The sequence below is a fragment of the Danio aesculapii genome, chromosome 13, assembly GCF_903798145.1.
Source record: "Danio aesculapii chromosome 13, fDanAes4.1, whole genome shotgun sequence".
NCBI lineage: Eukaryota > Metazoa > Chordata > Actinopteri > Cypriniformes > Danionidae > Danio > Danio aesculapii.
In genome coordinates this window covers 18,009,157-18,034,248 of record NC_079447.1, presented here as the reverse complement: position 1 = coordinate 18,034,248, position 25,092 = coordinate 18,009,157, and the positions used below count along the sequence as shown (strand labels likewise).

The 25,092-nt window shown below is 36.3% G+C and overlaps 1 protein-coding gene across 1 annotated transcript in view; it reads right to left on the bottom strand.

Annotated features, from left to right (window-relative positions):
• Window positions 1-25,092, bottom strand: part of slx4ip (SLX4 interacting protein) — a 72,374-nt gene that overhangs the window by 6,534 nt on the left and 40,748 nt on the right. Inside the window, exons 5-6 of the mRNA XM_056471103.1 lie at window positions 18,514-18,591; window positions 17,374-17,462 (exon numbers count right to left, since the gene is read on the bottom strand). Of these exons, the coding sequence (XP_056327078.1) occupies window positions 17,374-17,462; window positions 18,514-18,591 (167 nt within the window). The remainder of the gene's footprint in view (window positions 1-17,373; window positions 17,463-18,513; window positions 18,592-25,092) is intronic.

The window sequence follows — 25,092 nt, the reverse complement described above, 5'->3', positions numbered from 1 at the left end:
CATTGTGCAAAGTCACGCTGAATAATTCTGAATCACATTAGATCCACCTATATCATATATAACTGATGCATGTGACAGTGATGCAACCTGTCTGATGATCATTTGACAATACTTTGCTGTTTGTTTAGTATCAACAAAAGACTAAATGTATTACAAATTCTCATGATAGGATCTTGGTTGAAAGCAAAGTCTTTATTTGGATTCCTGAAACTCATCAGTATATAATGATGCTTGCAGTCAAGATGTCATATAATGCAAGAACTGAATTGAAGTATCGTAAATGTAACAAATGTAACTACTTTTGTGTACAAAGTGAAATCATCCAGCCTAAGTCAAGATGACAAAAGCATTACTTACAGTGAAACTGGAGCAAAAATAGAAACTAAATGATCTTATATTAATTGCAACAATGGTATTTGCAGTTAACTCTGCTGAACTTGGTACATGTGAGTTACAGCAGACTCTACGGCTAACTGGTTAAGAGTAGACAATCATTTTTGACATTTTAAAATGTCTTAGCAACATGTGTTTTTGATGTCTTCCTGAACCCTCCTCAGGTCCACTCATCTCATTTAAAATTTAGTTGGGTTGTTTGAAACCTTTGTCTCAACTTCTAATGTGAAATTTAAACTGGCTTGGGATGGTGAACTTGGAACTGAGATATCAGAGGGACTATGGGATAAGTGACTGACTGCAGTACGGTTGTTTTCAGTAAACAGTAGGCACCAGTTAATACAGTTCAAAGTCATTCATCACCTGCACTTTACCAAAACCAAACTACACATTTTTACCTCTATTTTACTTATGTGTGACAAGTGTAAAAATACAAAGGACAAAACAGCTCATGTGTGGTGGCTTTGCCCCTCCTTGTTCGATTTTTGGACAAACATTTTTCATTTATACTCCAAGCCCTATAACATTTCCTTCCAACCAGACACAGAGCTTGCTATTTTTGGTGTTTCAGAACACTCCCTCACCCTTCCAAAACATCTTCAACAAGCCCTCACTATAGGCATGACTGTAGCCAAGCGGCTAATACAAAAAAAAAAACTGGAAATCTCCTTTACCTCCTTCTTTTCGAATCTGGTTAATGGATATGGCCTCCACCATCCACTTAGAAAAGCTCAGATTTATGAGGTCAAATTCTAACGGAAAATTCTTTGCTACCTGGGAACCCTTTCTCAGATACTTAGACCTGAAACGTGTTCAAATCCAAATCCAGCATCCCTCATGAACACTGACTGGCACACTACCTTTTAGTGCTGTTTGATGAGATACTCCGTAACACTACATTTTGGATCTCCAACAGCTGAACCCATATGTATGGCAATTCATATTATATTTACCTGTAAGGTGTGCATATTCTGAGACAATGTTGTTTTTTTGTTCTTTTTTACTTAAAAAACCTTAAAATAAATGTATTTTTAAAAATGTCTAAGCAGAATATAAGATGGAATAAGATGATTTTTAGTCATGTGACTTTTTCATGCACATAATAAAGTATTATTTCACAGATTCTTTGTATTTCATGTACAGTTGAGTTATTAGCCACCCTGAATTATTGGCCCCCATGTTTATTTTTTTGTCCAATTTCTGTTTAATGTAGAGAAGATTTTTTCAACACATTTCTAAACATAATAGTCTTAATAACTCATTTCTAATAACTGATTTATTTTATCTTTGCCATGATGACATTAAATAATATTCTACTAGATATTTTTCAAGACACTTCTATACAGCTTAAAGTGACATTTAAAGGCTTAACTAGGTTAATTAGGCAGGATAGTGTAATTAGGCAAGTAATTGTATAATGATGGTTTGTTCTGTAGGCTATTGAAAAATATATAGCTTGAAGGGGCTAATAATTTTGACCTTAAAATAAAGGGGGGCTAATAATTCTAACTTCAACTGTAAGTGTGTTGAGATTGAATAAAACATTTATCCACCTTAAGTGATTCTATGTTTTTTATGTGCATTTTGGTAATTATATTTTCATCTTAGCTTTCCAATCAAGCATTTATAATGTTGCACTGTAAAATTAACACTAATTGCTCTTAATCAGAAAAAATTAATCAGCCAATCACTTGACAGCTCAATGCATTTAGGCACGCAGACGAGGTCAAGGTATACTGCTAAAGATCAAACCAAGAAAATGTATAAAGGTCATTTGAGTTTCATTGAAACTGACATGGTTAGTGGTGCCAGACAGCTTGCTCTGAGTATTCCAGAAACTGCTGATCTACGAGGATTTGCAAGTACATCCATCTCTAGGGTTTACAGAGATTGCTCAGATAAGAAAATATTCAGCAGTCCTATGGGTGGAAATCCCTTCTTGATGCCAGAGGTCAGAGGAGAATGACCAGACTGGTTTGAGATGTTAAAAAGCACAACAGTAACTCAAAGAACCAGCTATTACAACCAAGGTCTGCAGAGGAGCACATTAAAGACACAACATGTCAAAAGCATTGAAACAGATGAGCTCCAGCAGCAGAAGAAGAGCACACCGGCGCCACTCCTGTCAGCCAGGAACAGGAAAAACTGGACAATAAACGATTGGATAAAGGTTGTCTTTTCTGATGACTCTCAATTTCTGTTGCAACACTCAATTTGTAGGGTCAGTATTAGGTGTACAAAACATGAACGCATGGGTTTATTCTGCTGGTAGTTGTGTAATGTGAGATGGACATTTTCTTGGCACACTTTTGAAACCACCATTTAAATGCCACAGTTTTGTTGTTTCTTAGGCCTGGGCGATATGATAAAAATCTCATATCACAGTATAAGTCATCTCATATCCTGATGATATTTGTACCTACAGTTGAAGTCTGAATTATTAGTCCACCTTTGAATTTTTTTTCCTTGTTTAAATATTTCCTAAATTATGTTTAACAGACCAAGGAAATGTTCACAGTATGTCTGATATTTTTTCTTCTGAAAAAAGAAAGTCTTAATTGTTTTTTTAGCAAGAATAAAAGCAGTTATATTTTTAAAAAATTAAGCCCCTAAAATTAAGCAATATTATTAGCCCCTTTAAGCTTTTTTTTTTTTTTTTGATTGGCTATACAGAACAAATCATCGTTCTACAATGACTTGCCTAAATACTCTAACCTGCCTAGTCAACCTAATTAATCTAGTTAAGCCTTTAAATGTCACTTTAAGCTGTATAGAAGTGTCTTGAAAAACATCTAGTCAAATATTATTAACTGTAATCATGGCAAAGAGAAAATAAATCAGTTATTAGAAATTATTAGAAGTTATTGGAACTATTATGTTTAGAAATGTGTTGAAAAAAATCTCTCCGTTAAGCAGAAATTGGGGAAAAAAATAAACAGGGCAGGATAGGGTAATTAGGCAAGTTATTGTATAATGATGGTTTGTTCTGTAGACTATCGAAAAAAATATATAGCTGAAAGGGGCTAATAATATTGACTTTAAAATGATTTTTAAAAAATTAAAAACTGCTTTTATTCTAGCCGAAATAAAACAAATAAGACTTTCTCCAGAAGAAAAAATATTATCAGACATACTGTGAAAATTTCCTTGCTCTGTTAAACATCCTTTGGGAAATATTTAAAAAAGAAAAAAAATTCAACGGGGGTTTAATAATTCTGATTGCAACTGTATATATAATCACATTGTACAGTCCTATTGGGTCTACTATTTTATCACCTATTCTTAAATCATTTTCGTTAAAGTCACATACAAAATATTGGTAAAAAAAAACTGCCACAGACTGAAAGGGCCAACTCAGTGAAGGTTCTGTTCCCACAAGCTGTCTAAAAGCAGCAGGTTTAGCAGGACTGCACATAAATCAGAATGACTCTGAATGGGCTGATCAATAGCTAGTAGGAAGGTTCACTTTAAGGCAGTGGGAAGGTTAAGGCGTGTTAAGATCTGAGAAAACACTCTATGCTAGCCCTTGAGACTCTCTGCGGTGTGTGTTCACCCACACAGACAAGTATTCATCATGAAATCATGTTGTAACATGGGCCGCTAACGTTCGAAAACAATCCATTTCAAAAACAAATGCTGTCTCATCTGTAGACTGTGTCCATCCATGACCGCTGTCTGTCAAACTCTCTCCTAGACGCATGCAGAAACATTTACCACATCCCTCCGGCCTCTGCACCAGAGACTGGATGGTTTTTAGGGGGATATCCAGACACAAAAGCAGACCAAAACACTCTCATGCTCTCTAACGATAAGTCCACTGAAAATAAACATGCCCGGGAAGCGTCAAAGATACAGTGCACATACGCACGCTTGAAAACATGGAGGACAGGGGAGGAAGAGCATTTGAATTTCAATGTCTTCATATGCATTTTACAAACCTTTGGGAAAAAAAGATGAAAGAGACGGTAACAATGAAGCAGTGTTTCTTTCCCAGGGAAACTCACCCAAGAAGCAATTCTCTCATGTACTCTGCTGGCCTTCAAAGAAGAACAAGGGAAGGAGAATGAGTGATAAGGAAAGAAACTGAAGTCAGAAGTTTAGAGTGATTTGTTAGCTGAACAGAGAACTGAGAGAGTCCAGTCAGCCTATGGGAACAGGGAAGTTCTATGAAAATAATAATTAGGGATGTCAGTTAGTTACACTAACATTCAAAATATGAGGTCATTAAGATGTTATTTTATTTAAACTGTATTTATTTATTTATTTATTTTAATGAAGGATGCAAAAAAGGGCTTAAAGATATATCATTTGAGCATCGAAATCGCAATGTGTGTATCAGCAATAGTCACATCGCAGGATTATATTATTTATAAAAGATTAAAAGACAGATATTTTGAAATATTATTATATAAAACAATTTCTACAATGATCATTATGTTATTTTATGTTTGACTGATAATTTTTCTGTATTTGACTCCACAGACAACCCCAAAGCTCTGTTTATTCTACTTTTACTTTTGCTGTTGCATTTGAATACAGTGCTCAACATAAATCAGTACATCCCATTTTGAAAATTAATATTTTAATCTATTTCTCAGTGAATATAGGCAATGTGTTTTAGTTCATTTATACAAAACAGATTTATTAAACAGATATATTTATTAAAATAATAATTTATTCACCAAACATATTTAGGAATTGTAAGATAATAAATTTTAATTCAAGCAAAATATTGAAAAAAAAAACAACCTACAAAATTTCAACTAAATTTTGCTTTTTTTTTTTTTTTTTTTGCCTTTCTTGATTTTCTTCTTTTTTAAATTTGTATTTCATATTTTTCTATTACATATACATTTGGGTCTACTAGTTTCTGAACTGTTATCATAAGTTATTTTGTTAGATACGCTCCAGATTTGGCTTCAGTACTGACTCATCTAATGTATATGCACAAATATAATATTGTAGAGCTTCCTATTAAAAATATGAATTTAAAAGATAGATTTGTAAAGAAAGTACTTATATATGCTGGGCACTATATGCTGGTAATTTATTACATTTTACCCAGATGCACTGCATAGAAAAAACACTTAATCACCCCAGTCAATCTAAAACCATGAAATCTTTCAGAATAGAGCTATTTAGTTAATAAATCATCCAATGTATTTATATTAATATCACAATTTATATTGCTGCAAAACAAAATATCACAATATTGGATTTGTGAAATAATTAAGTCTAATTAATCGTCTTGTATTAACGGTCAAGGTACAAGCAGCTGGGTGATCGCTCTTTTGCAGTGGCAGGTCTCAAAATTTGAAATATCCTGCCTACTGTGCTTCATACAATCACTGACCTGCTGTTTAAAGCCAAGCTTAAGACCCACTTGTTCAAAATGGCTTTTAATGCATAGTAGCACTTTTCTCTGTTTTAATGTTTTGCTGTATTATTTTGGCATTTCTTGTACTGTTTTTGCACTGTTTGCTTTCTAGTTGTGTTCATTTGTTTTTACTGGTATAAAGTACTTTGGTCAACCTTGGTTGTAGTAAGGTGGTAAATAAATAAAGGATGACTGATTGATTGATTGATTGATACATTATTAAAGGGGTGGTCCACTATGATATTATATTTTAAACTTTAGTTGATGTGAAATGAAGCTGTGTGAACATAAACAACATATCTGAAAGTAATACGTTCAAAGTTCAATGCAAAGGGAGACACTAGCTGTGTCTTATTTCAGAGGCTGCATCCTCCGAAGGATGCAGACTTCAAAGGTGAGTCCTTCGAAGTCCACACAGGCTGAACCGAGCGTTTTGAAATGAGACGATCTAGCCTACAGAGGACAGGTCTAGTCACCAGGCAACTGTAACAGCTGCTGTTCATAAGCACTGATAAAATTTCTAATTACTTTTTTCAAAGTGATTTTAAAACTTATTTTAAGCGTTCTGAAGGCAAAACAAGGTATACAGAAGCTGGAAATATATTTCCTTTGATCCATACATGTACATATAAAAATGTAAACAGTCTATAAAATCACTCTTTACTAAGACATGTCATACTATGACATGTCAGCGCACTTCAAATGCATCCTTCGGAGGATGTAGCCTCTGAAATGAGACACAACTATAGGCTTTTACAGAGTTAGCTTAGCAAAGCCTACAGCCTCTAAGATAAAATGAAGATAAGATCAAATAAAAAAGATAAATGATAAAATTGACCTCTAAGATGAAAATGAAGCTAATTCCAGCAGAATCCAGAATGGAGAAAGCAGCCCACATACTATTTATTTATGTCTCGACTTTCTACGCTAAATGATTGTTGAACATGTAAGCTAGAAAGGCACTTCTATCAACTACAAGTCATTTTAGAAAGGAAATGAGTCAATCTTTTCCATAAGCACAAGCATTCATAATCAGCCATGAAATGAGGTTGAATGAGTCAAGCTGAAGTCCTGGCACACTTAAAGGACACTCTTACAACGGCTCATCTGTACTAGTAAACAAACAAACATGTAGCGCTAATCACGTGATCTGAACTCATTAGTAACCAGACAGATCAGTGTTACAGAAGCACTTGAAGGCCCTCAATGCGGGCAGTGGAAGTGCAGTTACGGATCAGGATAAAGATCAGTCAGGGAGAGGTGATCCATGACCTGCTGTTTAACCGTGACCAGAATGCCCTTGAGCCCGGCACTTAACTCTAGGTTTCTCTAACAGGACTGTCCCAACAAGTTTACAGCAGTCACTGTGAGTAAAGGTCACGCAAGGCTGTCTCATTGACTTGAGAAAAAAAAATGCAGGAGTGGAAATGCAAGCATAAGCATATGGTAAAAAATGTAATGACATATCACAGGTTATATCTTATAGGATCATTAATTCAATTATAAATTCATGCACTTCATTAATTTACTGTTTAAAATATTTAAAAGCAAATACATGAATATTATATTAATGGGTTCTTATTATGCGGAAGCGCAAACATTCTATCATGTATATATATATATAGATATATATATATATATATATATATATATAGATAGATAGATAGATAGGTAGGTAGGTAGGTAGGTAGGTAGGTAGGTAGGTAGGTAGGTAGGTAGGTAGGTAGGTAGGTAGGTAGGTAGGTAGGTAGGTAGGTAGGTAGGTAGGTAGGTAGGTAGGTAGGTAGGTAGGTAGGTAGGTAGGTAGGTAGGTAGGTAGGTAGGTAGGTCGGTAGGTAGGTAGGTAGGTAGGTAGGTAGGTAGGTAGGTAGGTAGGTAGGTAGGTAGGTAGGTAGGTAGGTAGGTAGGTAGGTAGGTAGGTAGGTAGGTAGGTAGGTAGGTAGGTAGGTAGGTAGGTAGGTAGGTAGGTAGGTAGGTAGGTAGGTAGGTAGGTAGGTAGGTAGGTAGGTAGGTAGGTAGGTAGGTAGGTAGGTAGGTAGGTAGGTAGGTAGGTAGGTAGGTAGGTAGGTAGGTAGGTAGGTAGGTAGGTAGGTAGGTAGGTAGGTAGGTAGGTAGGGAGGTAGGTAGGTAGGTAGGTAGGTAGGTAGGTAGGTAGGTAGGTAGGTAGGTAGGTAGGTAGGTAGGTAGGTAGGTAGGTAGGTAGGTAGGTAGGTAGGTAGGTAGGTAGGTAGGTAGGTAGGTAGGTAGGTAGGTAGGTAGGTAGGTAGGTAGGTAGGTAGGTAGGTAGGTAGGTAGGTAGGTAGGTAGGTAGGTAGGTAGGTAGGTAGGTAGGTAGGTAGGTAGGTAGGTAGGTAGGTAGGTAGGTAGGTAGGTAGGTAGGTAGGTAGGTAGGTAGGTAGGTAGGTAGGTAGGTAGGTAGGTAGGTAGGTAGGTAGGTAGGTAGGTAGGTAGGTAGGTAGGTAGGTAGGTAGGTAGGTAGGTAGGTAGGTAGGTAGGTAGGTAGGTAGGTAGGTAGGTAGGTAGGTAGGTAGGTAGGTAGGTAGGTAGGTAGGTAGGTAGGTAGGTAGGTAGGTAGGTAGGTAGGTAGGTAGGTAGGTAGGTAGGTAGGTAGGTAGGTAGGTAGGTAGGTAGGTAGGTAGGTAGGTAGGTAGGTAGGTAGGTAGGTAGGTAGGTAGGTAGGTAGGTAGGTAGGTAGGTAGGTAGGTAGGTAGGTAGGTAGGTAGGTAGGTAGGTAGGTAGGTAGGTAGGTAGGTAGGTAGGTAGGTAGGTAGGTAGGTAGGTAGGTAGGTAGGTAGGTAGATAGATAGATAGATAGATAGATAGATAGATAGATAGATAGATAGATAGATAGATAGATAGATAGATAGATAGATAGATAGATAGATAGATAGATAGATAGATAGATAGATAGATAGATAGATAGATAGATAAATTAATAATGCATGTTTATTTAATGTGTATTTTATATATGTGCATTTTATTACTAACATTTTGAAGCTTATATTTGTACAAAAATATAATATTATTAATTAATTATACAAAAATATTGCACTTGAGATGTTTATTATTGCATGATTTCAATTACTTTTATAATATAGAATGAATAATTTATACATTTCAATTTATGTTTTCCATTTCTAAGACTTATTTAAAATTATTTACAAATACATATTTAAAATAATTAATAACATATTCATAATTTAAACAATCATTTAGATTATTTACATATAAATTCATCATATATCATCATATATCAAAACTGATCCCAGATTGATTGATTGATTGATTGATTGATTGATTGATTGATTGATTGGATATGTTGTAATAGTGGTCGCCAATGAAAGCAAATGAAGGCTTAATCAATCAATCAATCAATCAATCTGAAATGCTGCAAAAGTAGAGACCAATGAAAGCAAATGAAGGCCTGATCAATCAATCAATCAATCAATCAATCAATCAATTGATCTGAAATGTTGCAGAAGTAAAAACCAATGAAAGCAAATGATGGCTTGATCAATCAATCAATCAATTAATCAATCAACCAATCGATTGATCAATAGATCTGAAATATTGCGAAAGTAGAGATCAATGAAAGCAAATGAAGGCCTGATCAATCAATCAACCAATAGATTGATCTGAAATGCTGTGAAAGTAGAGACCAATGAAAGCAAATGAAGGCTTGATAAATAAATCAATTAACCAAATTAGTTCACTGATCTGTTGCGAAAGTACTGTCCACTAAAGGCTTGTAAATCCATTTAATTATGAATAATGTACTGAGATCATTCAGAATATTAATGTTTGGAGAGACTAAAGCAAACCACAGACGCACCCACCACACATTTGTCTTTTGCCATCATCGAAAACCATCCAAACATCATTCTCTGCTGTCATCCCAAAGATGAAGTCTTTGAGGAGGCTTGAGTCTAACAGAACACAGCCTTGCTTCCATCCACATTCATTTCAGTTGATTTGATCAATTACATTTCTGCACACCACAGCAAGACCAATGGAAACAAACAATACGACCAATGCATTTCATTAGGATGAGCATCTGCCTGTATTAGCTGAAAAGCAGAAAAAAAACTGGGAGTGATAAAATGCATGAATGGTGTACGTCTTCTCTAAGTACCTGTCAAAACAATTTTCCAGCCATCTAAACCAGAGCATCTATAAAACATAACCACTCCAAAAAAAACAAAAAAAAACCAAATAAAAATCCACCTCTTGTTTCAGTGGAGACAAACCAGATTAGGTGACAATGAGCTTGTCTAGGCCAAGTAGCCCTGAACCGTCGGTGTACTGTGACTTGCTGTTGGAAAGAGTGAGAAACGGAGATAGGAGAGGAACAAAGAAAGGATAAATTATGTCCATAAACACTGTGGCTCTCCCCAAAGAGAGAGAGAGAAGGCTGTAAAAACACATCTGCCCTGAGCTTTGATCCACCGCTTCATTACAAGGCCTCTATCTGCACAATTCTTCCAGCACACATTCAGAAAAACAGATGCAGCTGCATCAAAATGCTAAACTGACTCACAAAATACAACACTATACACCGTATTATACTGTACACAGACATTATGGTCAAAGTATAGCATTTTAGATTTTTAGGTAAGCAATTTGTTTAAGTCAACAGTTTTTTTTAACTAGCTAAAGGTCCCATGAATTTAAAATAAAGTTTTTTAGATGTTAGTATCAGCTTTGTTCATTTTTAGGATATCTATAAGCCAGTGTGCTCCAAAACAGTGACAGCGGTTTTTTTTTTTTAAAGTGGAGGAGCTACACTATGTCCCACTCTATCTTCATGTTTTGGTTGAGAATGAAAATGCACATTTCAAAGCACTTTAAGGGACCTTTAAAGATTCACATTTAGACAAACTAAGGACCAGAGATGCCCAAACTAAGGCCCGCAGGCCAAAGTTGGCCCATGTTAATGTTTGATTTGCCCGCCATGCCATCTGAGAATGGTTTAGAGATTGCAATTTCAAATTTTAATGTAACCTTATATTTCTTTGTTTTACTGTTAAGCTACAAAAAAGCTATCTGAAATGAAATGTTTCAATGTAAATGATAGAAATTAAATAGATTTAGTTTAAATGTACATTTAACTATGGATATAGAAGCGAGACCGAATTAAGGCAAAGGCAGCTTCTGCTTGACTAGTACTGTGTTATGAATGTGATTATGTTTTGATGACAATAAGCTCTAATTTAAAAAGTTATACTGCAATTCAAAGTATTTTTTTTTTTATTTACATTTACATTACATTTTACATTTAGTCATTTAGCAGACGCTTTTATCCAAAGCGACTTACAAATGAGGACAAGGAAGCAATTCACACAACTATAAGAGCAGCAGTGAACAAGTGCTATAGACAAGTTTCAGGTATGTAATATTATGAAATAGGAATTAGGAAATTACCCATGGCAGTTTATTTGTAAAATAGTTTGTATTAATTTACGTTTATCTTCGGCCCATGGCTATCAATGATATTTGGTTTTTGGCCCTTCATACAAAAAAGTTTGGGCACCCCTGTTCTAGAGAAACAAACTAATATAGTTTGGTTTTCAGAAATAAGTCAAAATGATGAGATGTCTTTAAAACAAACTGAATTATCTGCCAGTGGGATGTGTAAAATATTCTTATTTCAAACAAACATTTATTTATTCATTCATTCATTCATTTTCTTTTCGGCCTATTCCCTTTATTAATCAGGGGTCACCACAGCGGAATGAACCGCCAACTTATCCAGCATACGTTTTATGCAGCAGATGCCCTTCCAGCTGCAGCCCATCACTGGGAAACAACCATACACTCCCGTTCACACACATACACTACGTTCAATTAAGCTTACCCAATTCACCTATAGCGCATGTCTTTGGACTTTTGGAAACCGGAGCACCCGGAGAAAACCCACACGAACACGGAGAGAACATGCAAACTCCACACAGAAATGCCAACAGACCCTGCTGAGGCTCGAACCAGCGACCTTCTTTCTGTGAGGCGACAGCGTTACCCATTGCGCTACAGCGTCGCCCTTCAAACAAACAAAAAAAAAAGTTTATTTTTGCTTACCTCGCTGGCAGATTATTTTGCTTGTTTTAGAAAAAAACGAACTTAGTTTTGACTTATTTTTGAAAACAAAACAATATATTTTTTTACTTGTCTAGAAACAATTTATTTTTTCACATTTTAAATACAAACAAAAAACCACAAGAAAGGTTTTTTTGTATCGACTTGTAAAGTCACTGCAAAGTTCAATAAAGTGAAAGTTTACATGCCTTTATAAGGCCTTTATAAATGATGATGTTTGGAGGTGTAACAAACATTTATTGTATTTAATTATTCATCCAATGAAGATTATACAACATTATTTTACATTTGATTACTGAATTTCGCTCCCTTAATACTGTTAGACTGCCCGGAAAAATTAAAAATAGAGCTATTCAAGCTGGTGAAAAATTTTTTATATCCCAATATAGATTGCAGAAAAACAAAATATCGCAATACCAGATTTTTCCTACTGTATATTGCGCAGCCCTAATTTTATTGTCACAAAAGATCAAGGTAAATTGTACTTTATTTGTCCTTGTCAACATGCAAGTATGTTCTTACACGTCCAAAATGCAGGACTAAATGAAGAAAATTTTTTTTGAAAATATGAAAAAAATGAAAGATATCTATAGCTATTAAATTGATTAAATGACAGTAAAGACATTTACATTATTCATCAAATTCTAAAAAGAAGAAAATCTTAAGCAGCACAACAATTTCCAACAATTTTAAGTGAGCATATTCCAATAATTCCTGAGAAGTTACGTGACACTGAAGATCAGAGTAATGGCTGTTTTTTTGCTTCAGAATATTACTGTTTTACTTTATTTCTATTCAATTAAGTCTATAGTACATTTACTGAGCATAAGAGAGCCCAAACAATACTTATGTGAGGTGTGACCAAAAACAATGTCATTGTAAGAAAACCTCTGCAAGTGTTTCAGGAAAAGCATTAAAAGGAAAAGGAAGACATGTCTGTCGCCTCAGTTGTGATGACATGATGCAATGCTGACTGTGCACAGCACCCGCATCACTTATTTGCTATGCAACAATGCAGGATCCATCCAGCTTGACCACTTCAGGATGTGAATCATTCAAGAAACCATTAATCTTGGCCTGACAGGGAATACAAGTCACCTTCCAGTTCATGAAACATCCCTTCCAGGGTTCGACTTTCCAAATAGCACCACATATCTTTTTCACACTCCTTCAAGCAAACCACACGCTGTATTAGCACTCGCTGTCAGAGTCCAACCTTCTGACCTCTGGATAGGTGTTATGGCAGGCCAGTATAGCTGATATAAAGGTTGTTTTCCAAACTGAGCACTAAATCATATAGAAGCACCACAGACAGACAAATTCCCAAACTCCCTGAAAACATGTGGCGTCATTCAGACTCTCGCTGTCAAGCTCTGCGGTGAGAGCAGCTCACCATAAACATATGACAACACTGGAAGAACAAATTCACCGAGCCATTATCATTTTCAAATTGAAATTGTACATTGTATATGACTCATACTGTTGAGCCACATTTCTTAATAAGATTCATAACTTTCCTGGTTTACAAAAAAAAAAAAGAGAAAGAGGCTGAAAAAGCTCCCAGTGACAAATTAGTGCGGAGCAACTGAAATAATTGTTTTGTCATGAGAGAAACTCCAGCTCGCTCTCCTGATGCCTCTCTTCTCCAATCTGCCAAATAGTGAAAGCACCACCGCAAGCTCCTGCTAACCCTTCCTCGCAGCAAACACAAGCACAGAGAACCACATCCTGAAGAGGGGAATGCAAAAACAAGGGCCCTGCTTTCCCTGAACTGGAAAAGCGGTTACACAATGTGAACTTTTCACTGTCGAACTGGATAACTTCACTCGAATTATTACAATTCTTGCTTTCATTGAAAGCCAAAGCAACGTAGGAAAAAAGGGCTGAAACAAAACGTCTTAAAGAAAAACAACGGTAAATGATTCAACCCGAAAAAGTACCGACTTTAATGGCAAAACAGATAGGAAACTGTCTTTGTCCTTGATGTCCGACCAAGGTGGGCGGCCATGTGCAAATTTCCCAGGATTCTATTGGAAGATGAAGTAGGATAAGGCTCAGAGGGAAGAAGTGGACATGAAAAGACTTGAGTGGGGTGAGGATGCAACAGATTGCAGGACTTGGGACACTCAGCGGGATGTCCAAACGAGGATGCTTTTGCTTGGACATTCGTGGCTCCAGAGATCTTACCACTGAGTATCCTGCTGAACCAAAGCGCAGTCTTCATATACCCACACACAACCGTTGCCATAAAAGTGGGTGAGTAAGAAGACATATGTGTGAGCCAAGTTAAACTGTGGCTTTGCTTCCAAAGCAAAACACATAGTGTACCAGTGATGCAACTCGTGATTTCAGAACACACTGGATTTCATTTCCTACTGTAAATAAAACATTGAAGGTGTTTTGAAAGAAAAGACATTTCTGCTAGGGCTGCACAATATATAGTTTTAGCATTGATATCACAACGTGATCATAGGCAATAATCAAATCGTGAACATTCGCAATGTTGAGTCTGGATTATGAATATTTCGTAAATGTTTTTATTGAGGCCAGTGACTGTGTGGGGGTTTTAAAAATCAGGCCTAAGAAATTTTACCGTTTGTAACTTTGACAAATTAAGAACGATTTAATTGTTTATAAAACAAAGACTAATGCAGTATTATTTTATTTTTGATTATTCAATTACTGTACAACTGAATTTAGTTTGACTCACCGGAAAACAATTAAACACGGTTTATTTAATTGGTATCATTTTTGTATTTAATTTATCTACACTTGAAGACTGTTTCTTATATTTTATGCACCCCCCTACAGAATCATTCCATATCAATCTAAAATGATAAATTCTTTCCAAATAGTTATCCAACTTATCTAGTGAAATTGTATTCATATCTCAATATATAAATCGCAGAATATTGCAATGTTAGATTTTTCCAATTTCGTGCAGCCCTCATTTCTCCCATAATTACTCTTGCTAAACCTGTATGACTGACTTTTTTCTGCGGAAAGTTTTTAAGAAAATGTATTTGTCTTTACATTGGAAGTCAAGGGTAAACAAACTATCTTTCAAAATATCTTTATTTGTATACCATACAGAAAATGCTACAGAATATATGTGTTTGGGTTATCTATACCTTTAAAAACTATTTAATATTCCATTTAGAAATAGCGTGATTGCAGCATAACTTGGGGCTTAATTTTTTTCCCCCTAAACTCTGGAATAGCCTTCCTGATAATGTCCGAGGCTCAGACACACGCTCTAAGTTCAAAATTAGATTAAACACCTATCTTTTTAGTAAAGCATAGAACAAATGCATCACACAACTGTAGAACGTGCGAGTTTTCTCTCTGCAGGTGAGTGGGCTTGACAAACGACCTGTAGGACACACTCCTGATGTCTTATTTCACCAGGCACTTTGTTAGAAATACTGATGATATGTTTTATATGTTTATTTCTATGTTTGTTTATATAACTCCTATTTTCATTTATAGCACTTCATTTTCGCATTGACATTTATTATCTCTTGTTAAATTGCACTTTCAACAGCAGCTACGCTAATTATTTTCTTTTATTTCTATTTCTACTCACCCCCCTAAACCTCACTCCCATTCGGGTCACTGCACCAATGTAAGTCCAGCACCACCCAAGCTGCTCCGAGCTGGGATCAAACCCGGCAGCTTTTTGCATCCGAGTCGGTTTAGCATCTGTCACTAGAGCACCTTTGGAGATAAGAGGAGTGAGTTGTCTTCACTAGCACTTAACTAGCTGGTGTCCGTTACACATGGACATCACCTATATGCTTTAAAACTGCAGGTTAACCATGTTTATATATAATAACTTATATTTGATTGTATGGCTGGAAACCACAGGAAAAGGGTGGTTTGCCATCTACAGGTTGGAGGAAAGTCCTTACCCCAGATGGAGGACTTCAAGTATCTTGGGGTTTTGTTCAAGAGTGAGAGACTGATGGAACATGAGATTGACAGGTGGATTGCTGCAGCGGCAGCAGAAATGCGGTCGATGTATCGGTCCATTGTGGTAAAGAAGGAGCTGAGCCGAAAGGCAAAGCTCTCGATTTACCGGTCAATCTACGTTCCTACTCTCGCCTATGGTCATGAGCTTTGGGTCATGACCGAAAGGACAATATCTTGCATACAAGCAGCTGAAATGAGTTTCCTCCACAAGCTGGCAGGGGGCACCCTTATAGATAGGGTGTGGAGCTCTGTCATCTGGGAGGAGCTCGGAGTAGAGCCGCTGCTCCTCCACATCAAGAGAAGTCAGCTGAGGTGGCTCGGGCATCTGTTTCAGATGGCTCCTGGAAGCCTACCTATGGAGGTAATCCAGGCATGTCTCACCGGGAGGAGGCCTCGGGAAAGACCCAGGACACGCTGAAGGGACTATGTCTCTCGGCTGGCCTGGGAACGCCTCTGGATCCCCCCGGAGGTGCTGGAGAAAGTGTCTGGGGAGAGGGAAGTCTGGGGTTCTTTCCTAAGACAGCTGCCCCCGCAACCCGGGCCCAGAAAAGCGGCCGAAAATGAGATGAGGTGACATTTGCAAGTTATAACTCAATTTGATTGTAATGCTATAATATGAAACTTTTCTAAAGCTGCTTTGAAACAAGAATTATTGTATAAAGCGGTATACAAATAAACTTGTCCAGTTTTTGTCCAGTTTTCACAATATTTCATGTATTTCCATTTATAAACCAATGTCACTGCAAATTTGGAAATATGTTTGACAATTATTTAACATACATTTACCACTACATGCTTTGCTAAAATTACAACATAAATGCTGAAAAAAAGCAATAATATCTTCCATAACATTTTTTTACACATTTTTCACATAATTTCACCCATTTGTTGTTTGTATGTATCATAAAAAGCCTTTCAAATTTTAAAAAGGGATCTCATTGTGTAAAAAAAGTCTGATATGAACTTTCAACGTATGTGCTTCGTGGTCTTATTTACATGCTGCACTCACTGGAGTATAGAAGCAAGGGCTCCATGTCTTAGGCCAAAGGAATTTAGTGGTCCACCTCACAGAACAGTATAGAGCACAAAGAGCCTTACCAATCAGTCCAATCCAACTACTCATTTGTCACCCCATAATAAGAGAGGGGAAGAATAAAACGCATAGGAATCAACTACATGAGTCCAGAACCCACTTCATGGCATTTGCAGAGAATGGGTTCAAGATTGGGAAACACTATACAGTAAAGACACATGTACTTCATTTTCTTACATTCTTTATATATTATATAAAGAGTTGGAGAATAACTAGTCACCACCTCAGAAGTCAAGCCCACAGATTGTCCACAGAATAAAATCAGTTTAGTTTCAAAACAGATACTTTTGGGCAGACAAATATATATACATATTTTTTTAAGATGGTCACTTGACTGTAGTTTAACTACATTTATTTAAGTAGACTGTAGCTTGGCAAGCTAGTTAAAAAGGAGCTTCTCCAACACTGATTATAAACATTATTTTATAACATAAGCAGTTCTTACCACATCCAGGTTCAGATTTCCATTGGGAAGTGCGGAATTCTCTGGAGGACTGGCACACACTACAACACGCTCGGGAAATACACGCAACTCTGAAGGTCAAAAACAAAGTGGTGTGGAAAGCATTTCAGGCAATATTACTGTATATACAGTCAATTTACAATGGCAAAATGAATGGTTGAAATGGAAAGGTGGGTGGGAAATATGCATGATATTCATATAAAATTTTCACAGACGATGAGTTTTCAGGAGCATCAGCAGGATAGACTGACCCCAACGCCCTCTTCATGGGAAAAATTGAATACTATGCAATGCTACGCTGTGTTGTTTTTGAGAAAATGGCATAAAGTTGAACATTAACATTGGGCGACTTCATGTCCCCGCTGCCCCTCAGTCAATAAAGTTTCAAATATGTAACTCGATATAACTAAAACAAACCACATTGTTTGATGTATTCCGCTTTATTTCCTCCAAACTTGGCCAAATTTAGCATGAAAAACGAAGGCCAAGCAAATTGTTGGTCGGCTGCTTTTTCTCCTTGTTTTTCCTAGATCACTTAAAATAATCTATACCGGATAGCCTTATTAGTCTGTAGGCTCATACATTGTTTGTATTTCTTTGAGCCGTGTTGAACATAAATCACCTACAATGATGTTTATAATCTCCTTCACAAATTCTGACATGCATACCTCTGAAGACACACTGAAACTTTAGTCTAAACTTGTTTACTAAGATAAGCAAACCACATTTTCCTTGTGAGCTGCTGTCAAGCCTGGCTCAGACTGACTTGGCTTTGGTCTCGAATATTTGAGCTCTGCTGCTATAAGTGCATTCGTCTCTAACTGTCTAGCCAGATATAAAGGGTGGTTTCTTCAAAGACGTTTCTCTTAGATCTCTATAAATTTGACTTGAAACCAGAAGTTCAGCATAAAATGTATTTTCAATCATGTTCATCGTGAGTTTCCACATATTTCAGTCAACTTTTTCCAAAATAAAGTGATCCGGACAGTGACCTCCGACTGAGCCTGACAGCTGTACGAAGTAGTAACAACACAGGTGCTTCTGATACAATCATAAGGCAAGTTAATGTGGAAAAAAAAAAATACACAAATCCTTAGCCAACGAGGAGAAGAAATAAACTACCTCTGTAGTGCTGCCTGACAATGCATCGCAGGTTGACATGTCGTTTCATGAAGTGCACCGCTAGGCGAACATTCCCACCTGCAGGAGAAAATACATTTCATGAGGTAAATCTATACGTCAAAACATTGACATCAAAAAAACTACACTGAAACAGCGAACAGTTTGTTGCTAATCGCATTTGAGAACACCTGTTGGTTTAAACAAATCTTCATTTACGGATGAGGAAACATTTTTCTATGTAAAATAATTTTAATGCAAATCAGCACTGAGACGCATCTGAATTTGGACGTTATCAATTATATGTGGCCATGCAAACGGCCAAAACAAAGGCTGCCAATGTCTGCCAAACATGACACCGCTCAAAGGCGTTTTAATGTCTGAAAAATACCAAAGCGTTTAAGCAATTGAGAAAAAAAAGTCTCATCATAGTGTAAGCGTAAGCAGTGCCGGGGGTGTCACGGTCTTTGAAGACCACAGTTAAAAGACTGATTGAACGCTGAAACTATTTACAGCCTCTATTGGCAGAGAGAGTTTTATGAATTCACGCTTCATTCCTTTGTGAAAAGCATGTAATGTGCCACTTTTGCAGGCATAACCTATATTTTACAGTGCAAAAAATTCTAAACACTTGCTGAGAATGAGCACTGAGGACTGTTATTAATCATTCTTACACAACTTTCTGGAATACTCACTTGTGATTGGTCAACCGCTGCATTCTGAGGTCAAATATCTTAGTGTAATAACTGCTTACTTGGTGGATCACACTGTGCTAGTTTCATTCTTTTTGTGATCTATTCACAGATATCACTCTTCTAAACATCAACTCAACATTGAATAAAATGGGATAAAGTACAGTCAGCATGTAATTATCGCAGCATAAACCCCTTTAAACATATATAAGACCTGATCATTCCCTCGGTTTACTTTGCAGAAGTCAGAAGGCAGGTAAATAAATGATGAATTATTGTCAAACATTCTGTTTGCACAATTATGCTCAACAAAAGAAGAAATGAATGAACAGGGTGTATACAAGAGCTGAACGAAATGTATAAACCAAGATTTGTTTGTGACTCATTCATAATCAACATTTTTCAAGAAGGGTCAGAACTAAAAAAGAAAAAAAGAAAGAATACTGTAAATGTCCAACAAATATATGCAAGTTTAAATTAGAAGTCTTAACTTAAAAAAGTTTTACAATATTTTATATTTAGCTTTTTTTTCCCCTTAATATTTCAGTTTTAGCATTTTTTTCCTGGAAAGAGTATAACATTACTATACACTGACACTGTATGTAAAAAAAATATATATATTTATCTAAAGTATTATAAGCCTGCATGATACTGGGAAAACATGAACTATTGCAACTAAGCATTGCAATATTTCTTACAATATAACATTTCCATAGAGAAATTTCATGATTAAACTAAAGTATACTCGCTGTCCAACTGCTCATTAACGCAATTTTCTAATCAGCCAATCACAGGGCAGCAACTCAATGCATTTAGGCATGTAGACATGGTCAAGATGATCTGCTGCAGTTCAAACTGGGCATCAGAATAAGGAAGAAAGGTGATTTAACTTTGACTTTGAAAGTGGCATGGTTGTTGGTGCCAGACAGACTGGTCTGAGTATTACAGAAACTGCTGATCTATTGGGATTTTCACACACAACTATCTCTAGGGTTTACAGAGAATGGTCTGAAAAAGAAAATATCCAGTAAGCTGCAGTTCTGTGGGCACAAATGTCTTGTTGATGCCAGAGGTCAGAGGAGAATGGTTTAAGCTGATAGAAAGGCAACAGTAATACAAATAACCACACATTACAACCTGAGGTGTGCAGAAGAGCATCTCTGAACGCACAACACGAGTCGAACCTTGAGGCTGATGGGCTACAGCAACAGAAGACCACACCGGGTGCCACTTCTGTCAGCTAGGAACAGGATTCTGAGGCTACAATTTACACAGGCTCACCAAAATTGGACAAAAGCAGATTGGAAAACGAGTCTCTATTTCTGCAGCAACATACTCATGATAGGGTCAGAATTTTCACTTTGGGCCCATTAAAACCACTTGAGCATCATGTCAACGCCTCAGCCTACCCGAGTATTGTTGCTGACCGTGTCCATCCCTTTATGGCCATAGTGTACCCATCTTCTGATGGCTACTTCCAGCAGGATAACGCGCCATGTCATAAAGCGCGAATCGTCTCAGACTGGTTTCTTGAACATGACAATGAGTTCACTGTACTCAAATGGCCTCCACAGTCACCAGAACTCAATCCAATTAAGCACCTTTGGGAACAGGAGATTCGGAACTAGGTGTGCAGCCGACAAATCTGCAGAAACTGTGTGATGCTATCATGTCAATGTGGACCAAAATCCCTGAGTAATATTTCCTTCACCTTTTTGAATATTTGGCACGAAGGATCAAGGTAGTTCTGCAGGCAAAAGGAGGGTCCAACCCGGTACTAGTAATGTGTATCTAATGAAGTGGCCGGTGAGTATATATATATATAAAAATAATTTTTTTCTTCTTCTTTTCCTTGTCCACATTTAATAGACCAGAGTCAATTATTCTTTGCATACACAGCATTTTTTTCCATTACCTACAGTATAAAAAAACATTGTGAGACGCTGTAAACGTTTCTAAAATGTGATTTTTAACTTGAACCTTCATTATGTGAAGCATTTAGTGATGTCAACGTTGTGTATTCATTCATGTCTTCAGTTGCTGGAGCAACCATACCCATTCACTATTAACAAGCCAAGAAAACGAGTTCATTCAGCCCTAGAGTTGTAGCAACGACACGACCATTCTGTTTTAATTTAAGAGACAGCGGGCAAAGGAAGAATCCAGCCTAGGTCTGTTTGTCATTGTTCAAGGAATGCAAGATCCACTAGACTGCGAAGGCACAGCACTGTTGCTTAATCTGGGAGGAATTTGTCGGCAAGAGAGGGGGCCTGATGAACATGCTAGCTATCTGCTGTTGCAGCTGTAAACAAGAAAACAGGCATGGGAATCCATCAGCTCTCACTCTGTGCCCTGAATAGACCCATCAGCCACTCTGTCTGTCTGTGAGAGACTGCCCTAGGCTGCCACAACACCATAAAATACACACCAAATTGATCAGACAACTATCTTACGAACTGAAGTGCATGAGCATATCAATTCACATAATAAAAACTGCTTCACCACAATACCTCACACCTAAAAACATTCGTCTTCATAGCGTGTGTTGGGTATAGCAGAAATGCATTAGAGGAGACTGTTTTACCAGCTGATGTCATCACAGGTCTCTTTAACAGCTAGCTAGTCTCTCAAACGGGAGCTTGGTGTGCTCCTTCAAGTAATGATATGCAATTACAGTGTCTGCCAGCCACAAAACTGTCATCAGCACCCCAGTATGTGATTTATGGATCTACCTCCTACTTTCTTCTATTGCACAGGTAGCTGCTCTTCTCCAGTTGACTGAATTATTTACAATGGGTGTGTCCCAATTTGCACATTTATGCATTCTGTGCCATGTATGCATTTTTTTGTAATAGAAATAGTGTAATTAGCTGTTGTGGGTTTGATTTGGTATTGAGACAACATATATATTAATCAAAATTTTGCTCTCAGCAGTGTGAATAGCATCTTTTAAATCGAAACGAAAAAAAATGAGTAGTTCAGAGCATTAAAACTCTATTAGTTTCTTGAACGTTACATGATAACAACCTTATCATTCTTTTTGTTGGGAAGTCTCATTAACACTAAACCAGAATTCTAGAACTACTTGGATGGACATACCGATCATTCTGACCATTCATTCAAGGTACAGAATCCATTTTTTGTCATGTCATATATAGATTTAAAGCCCAACTGATGATTTTAAAATGAAACTTTGTGATGAATTTCTGTCATCACAGACCACTCATAAAGGTGTGTACCACACTTCAGCACAAGCGGGAGAGCAAAGTTTCATGTGAAAATCTCATCTTTGGAAGTTTGAAAGACATGTTTAAAGTAAAGGTTTTTATACCAGAAAGTGTGTTTTTGTTAGCAGACTTTGCTAAGCAACGAGGGCACGCATATTCAAATGCACGGGAAAATGTAGAGGACCCTTAACTGCATGCAATTACTCAGTATTCTTTTATAATTTTAATAAATGTTAGAATTAAATATAGAAAAACTCTTAAAACCAAATATAGGAAGAGTTAGATACTGATACTGATGAGGAAATATGGGATGATATTTGGTCTAATGCTAAGAAAATATCTGTTTGCACACGTACAAGAAAAATACAATATAAAATAATACATAAACTCCATATCTCTACTAACCGCAGGCATCTTTTTAACCCTTCTAATTCGCCTGTGTTTAAAATGTAAAACTGATATAGGTACTTGAACGCATTGTACATGGTCATGTAACAGACTGCAAAGGTATTGGTCTTCGGTGCTGGGGGAAATGGAAAAGATCTTTAACGTGCAGCTGGATTTTGACCCAGTTTCATTGATTTTTGCTATACCTAATGGACACATTTTTTCATCAGCTAATAAGAAATTGTACAGTATAATATATTAACCTTTGCTGCCAGAAAAATATTTTACTTAACTGGATTAGTAATAAATCTCCATCACTTAAAGGTTGGGTCAAGACTATTTTTGAGTTAGTTCCCTTGGAACATCATACCCATGTATTATACAAAAAACAGAAAATTTTGGACTCCATAATTGGATTATTTGGAACCTAGTCTATGCCCTATCATGCTAAAATAAGCAATGTTTTTAGCCCTTTTTCCGATCCGTTTTATTTGAGGTAGTCCTGTTTTATATATAATCTGAGCTCTTTTTCTCTCTCTCTCTCTTTTTTCTTTTTCCTTTTTTTCTCCATTGTTTTATGTTTATATTTTTTCTTTGTGTGTCTTTTAAAGATATTTTATTGTTATGTATATCGTTATGTCTGTATTATTGTGAAAATCCAATAAAAATTATTATAAAAATTATTATAAAAATAATATATATATATATATATATATATATATATATATATATATATATATATATATATATATATATATATATATATATATATATATATATATATATATATATATAGGAAAAGTCAGGGTTTTACACAAGTTAAATTGGTTTTATTTCAACATTGTTCTTAAAATTACAAAATTCAAAATAACTGCATCTGTTGTTGCTAAGTACATTAATAAACTTTCATGTTTAAGTAAATATTAGTGAACTATACAATTATTAAAAAAAATAATAATAAAAATAAAAAAATTCATAAAATTCATAAATTCAGCAGGCTTGTAACCTCATAATTGCATATCTACATTTCAGACATGACCCTTTATAGCTCATGTGACAGCAGTTAGAATGTTCACACTGGATGTGACAAAGCAAAGGTTCCAAATCAAATTCTCAGGAAATCCGTTTACTATAGGAGATTTGTCACTTATGTGGTGCTGGACATACTGTATTCTTAATTTAATCACTCATCTGGATGACTTCATAAACAATTCAATAACAGATTTTCTTGTTCCAGAAGCCTTTTCAGTCGGATGCAAGTCACAAAAAAAGAAAAAGAAAAATCATTGCAACTTACATGCTGGCTGTAATTCGTTCTCATATTCGCACCTATTTTAATTAAATTATTTTATAGTAGAGGTTGTCTCTGGGCAAATGAGACATATGAAGTTATTAAAACTGCCAATAAAAAAGTTAATAAAAAAAATGATTTCCAGTACTCATAAAACCCACAGCCCTCTTTATGTACTTAAGGATCTTTGATGTGGTCATAGTGTTATCAAGAAAATCCCAGATAAAACTCTGTGGCCAAACCATTAGTCACTCATTTATTCAGTTACCACTACATCTAAAGTAAAATCTAGTACTTCCACCATTGTGGCGATATTTCAAAACTGCACAGTTTGAAAATATTGCATGATGGGCTACATAAAAATATATTTTAATGCACAAGCTGTTGACTGCTTAAAATACATTCCAGCTATTTGAACACTGCTGGCATACTGCATAGCCTATATTATGCCAATTGGGACACAACTAATTCCTATTCCTCTTTTAGCAAGCAAAACCTATACAAACACTATACAAACAACAGCACAATCTGTCATAGTAAAGAAAGCAGGTAGATTACCATACTTGCTTTGAAATATCTTCCATTGAAGGCTCATACATGATCACAAGTGCTAATCAAAACAACAAACAGAGCATTTAAAACCAATTAAACCCCAAACTCAAGTCACTGTATCCAAGATACAAAACAATTACTATAAATGTTATTTTATCCCACCTACGAGAATAATAGGCTATGGTATAAGAGAGAAACCCCGGTGAGCTTGCCAAACAGGCTCCTAAAGTTGATATTCATGTCAAGTTTCCAGGAATTTGGTGCTCCTTTTGCTTAAGGGAAGTGATACAAGACTAGTGGGAACGACAGCATGTCCCTTCACAGAATGGTTCATCTTATAGAGATGCAGGTTAATATGAATCAGATGCTCCCTCAGGTGTTTCTCCCCATCACAAAGAATCAACCAAGGAGGATTTCGATATCAGATTTATAT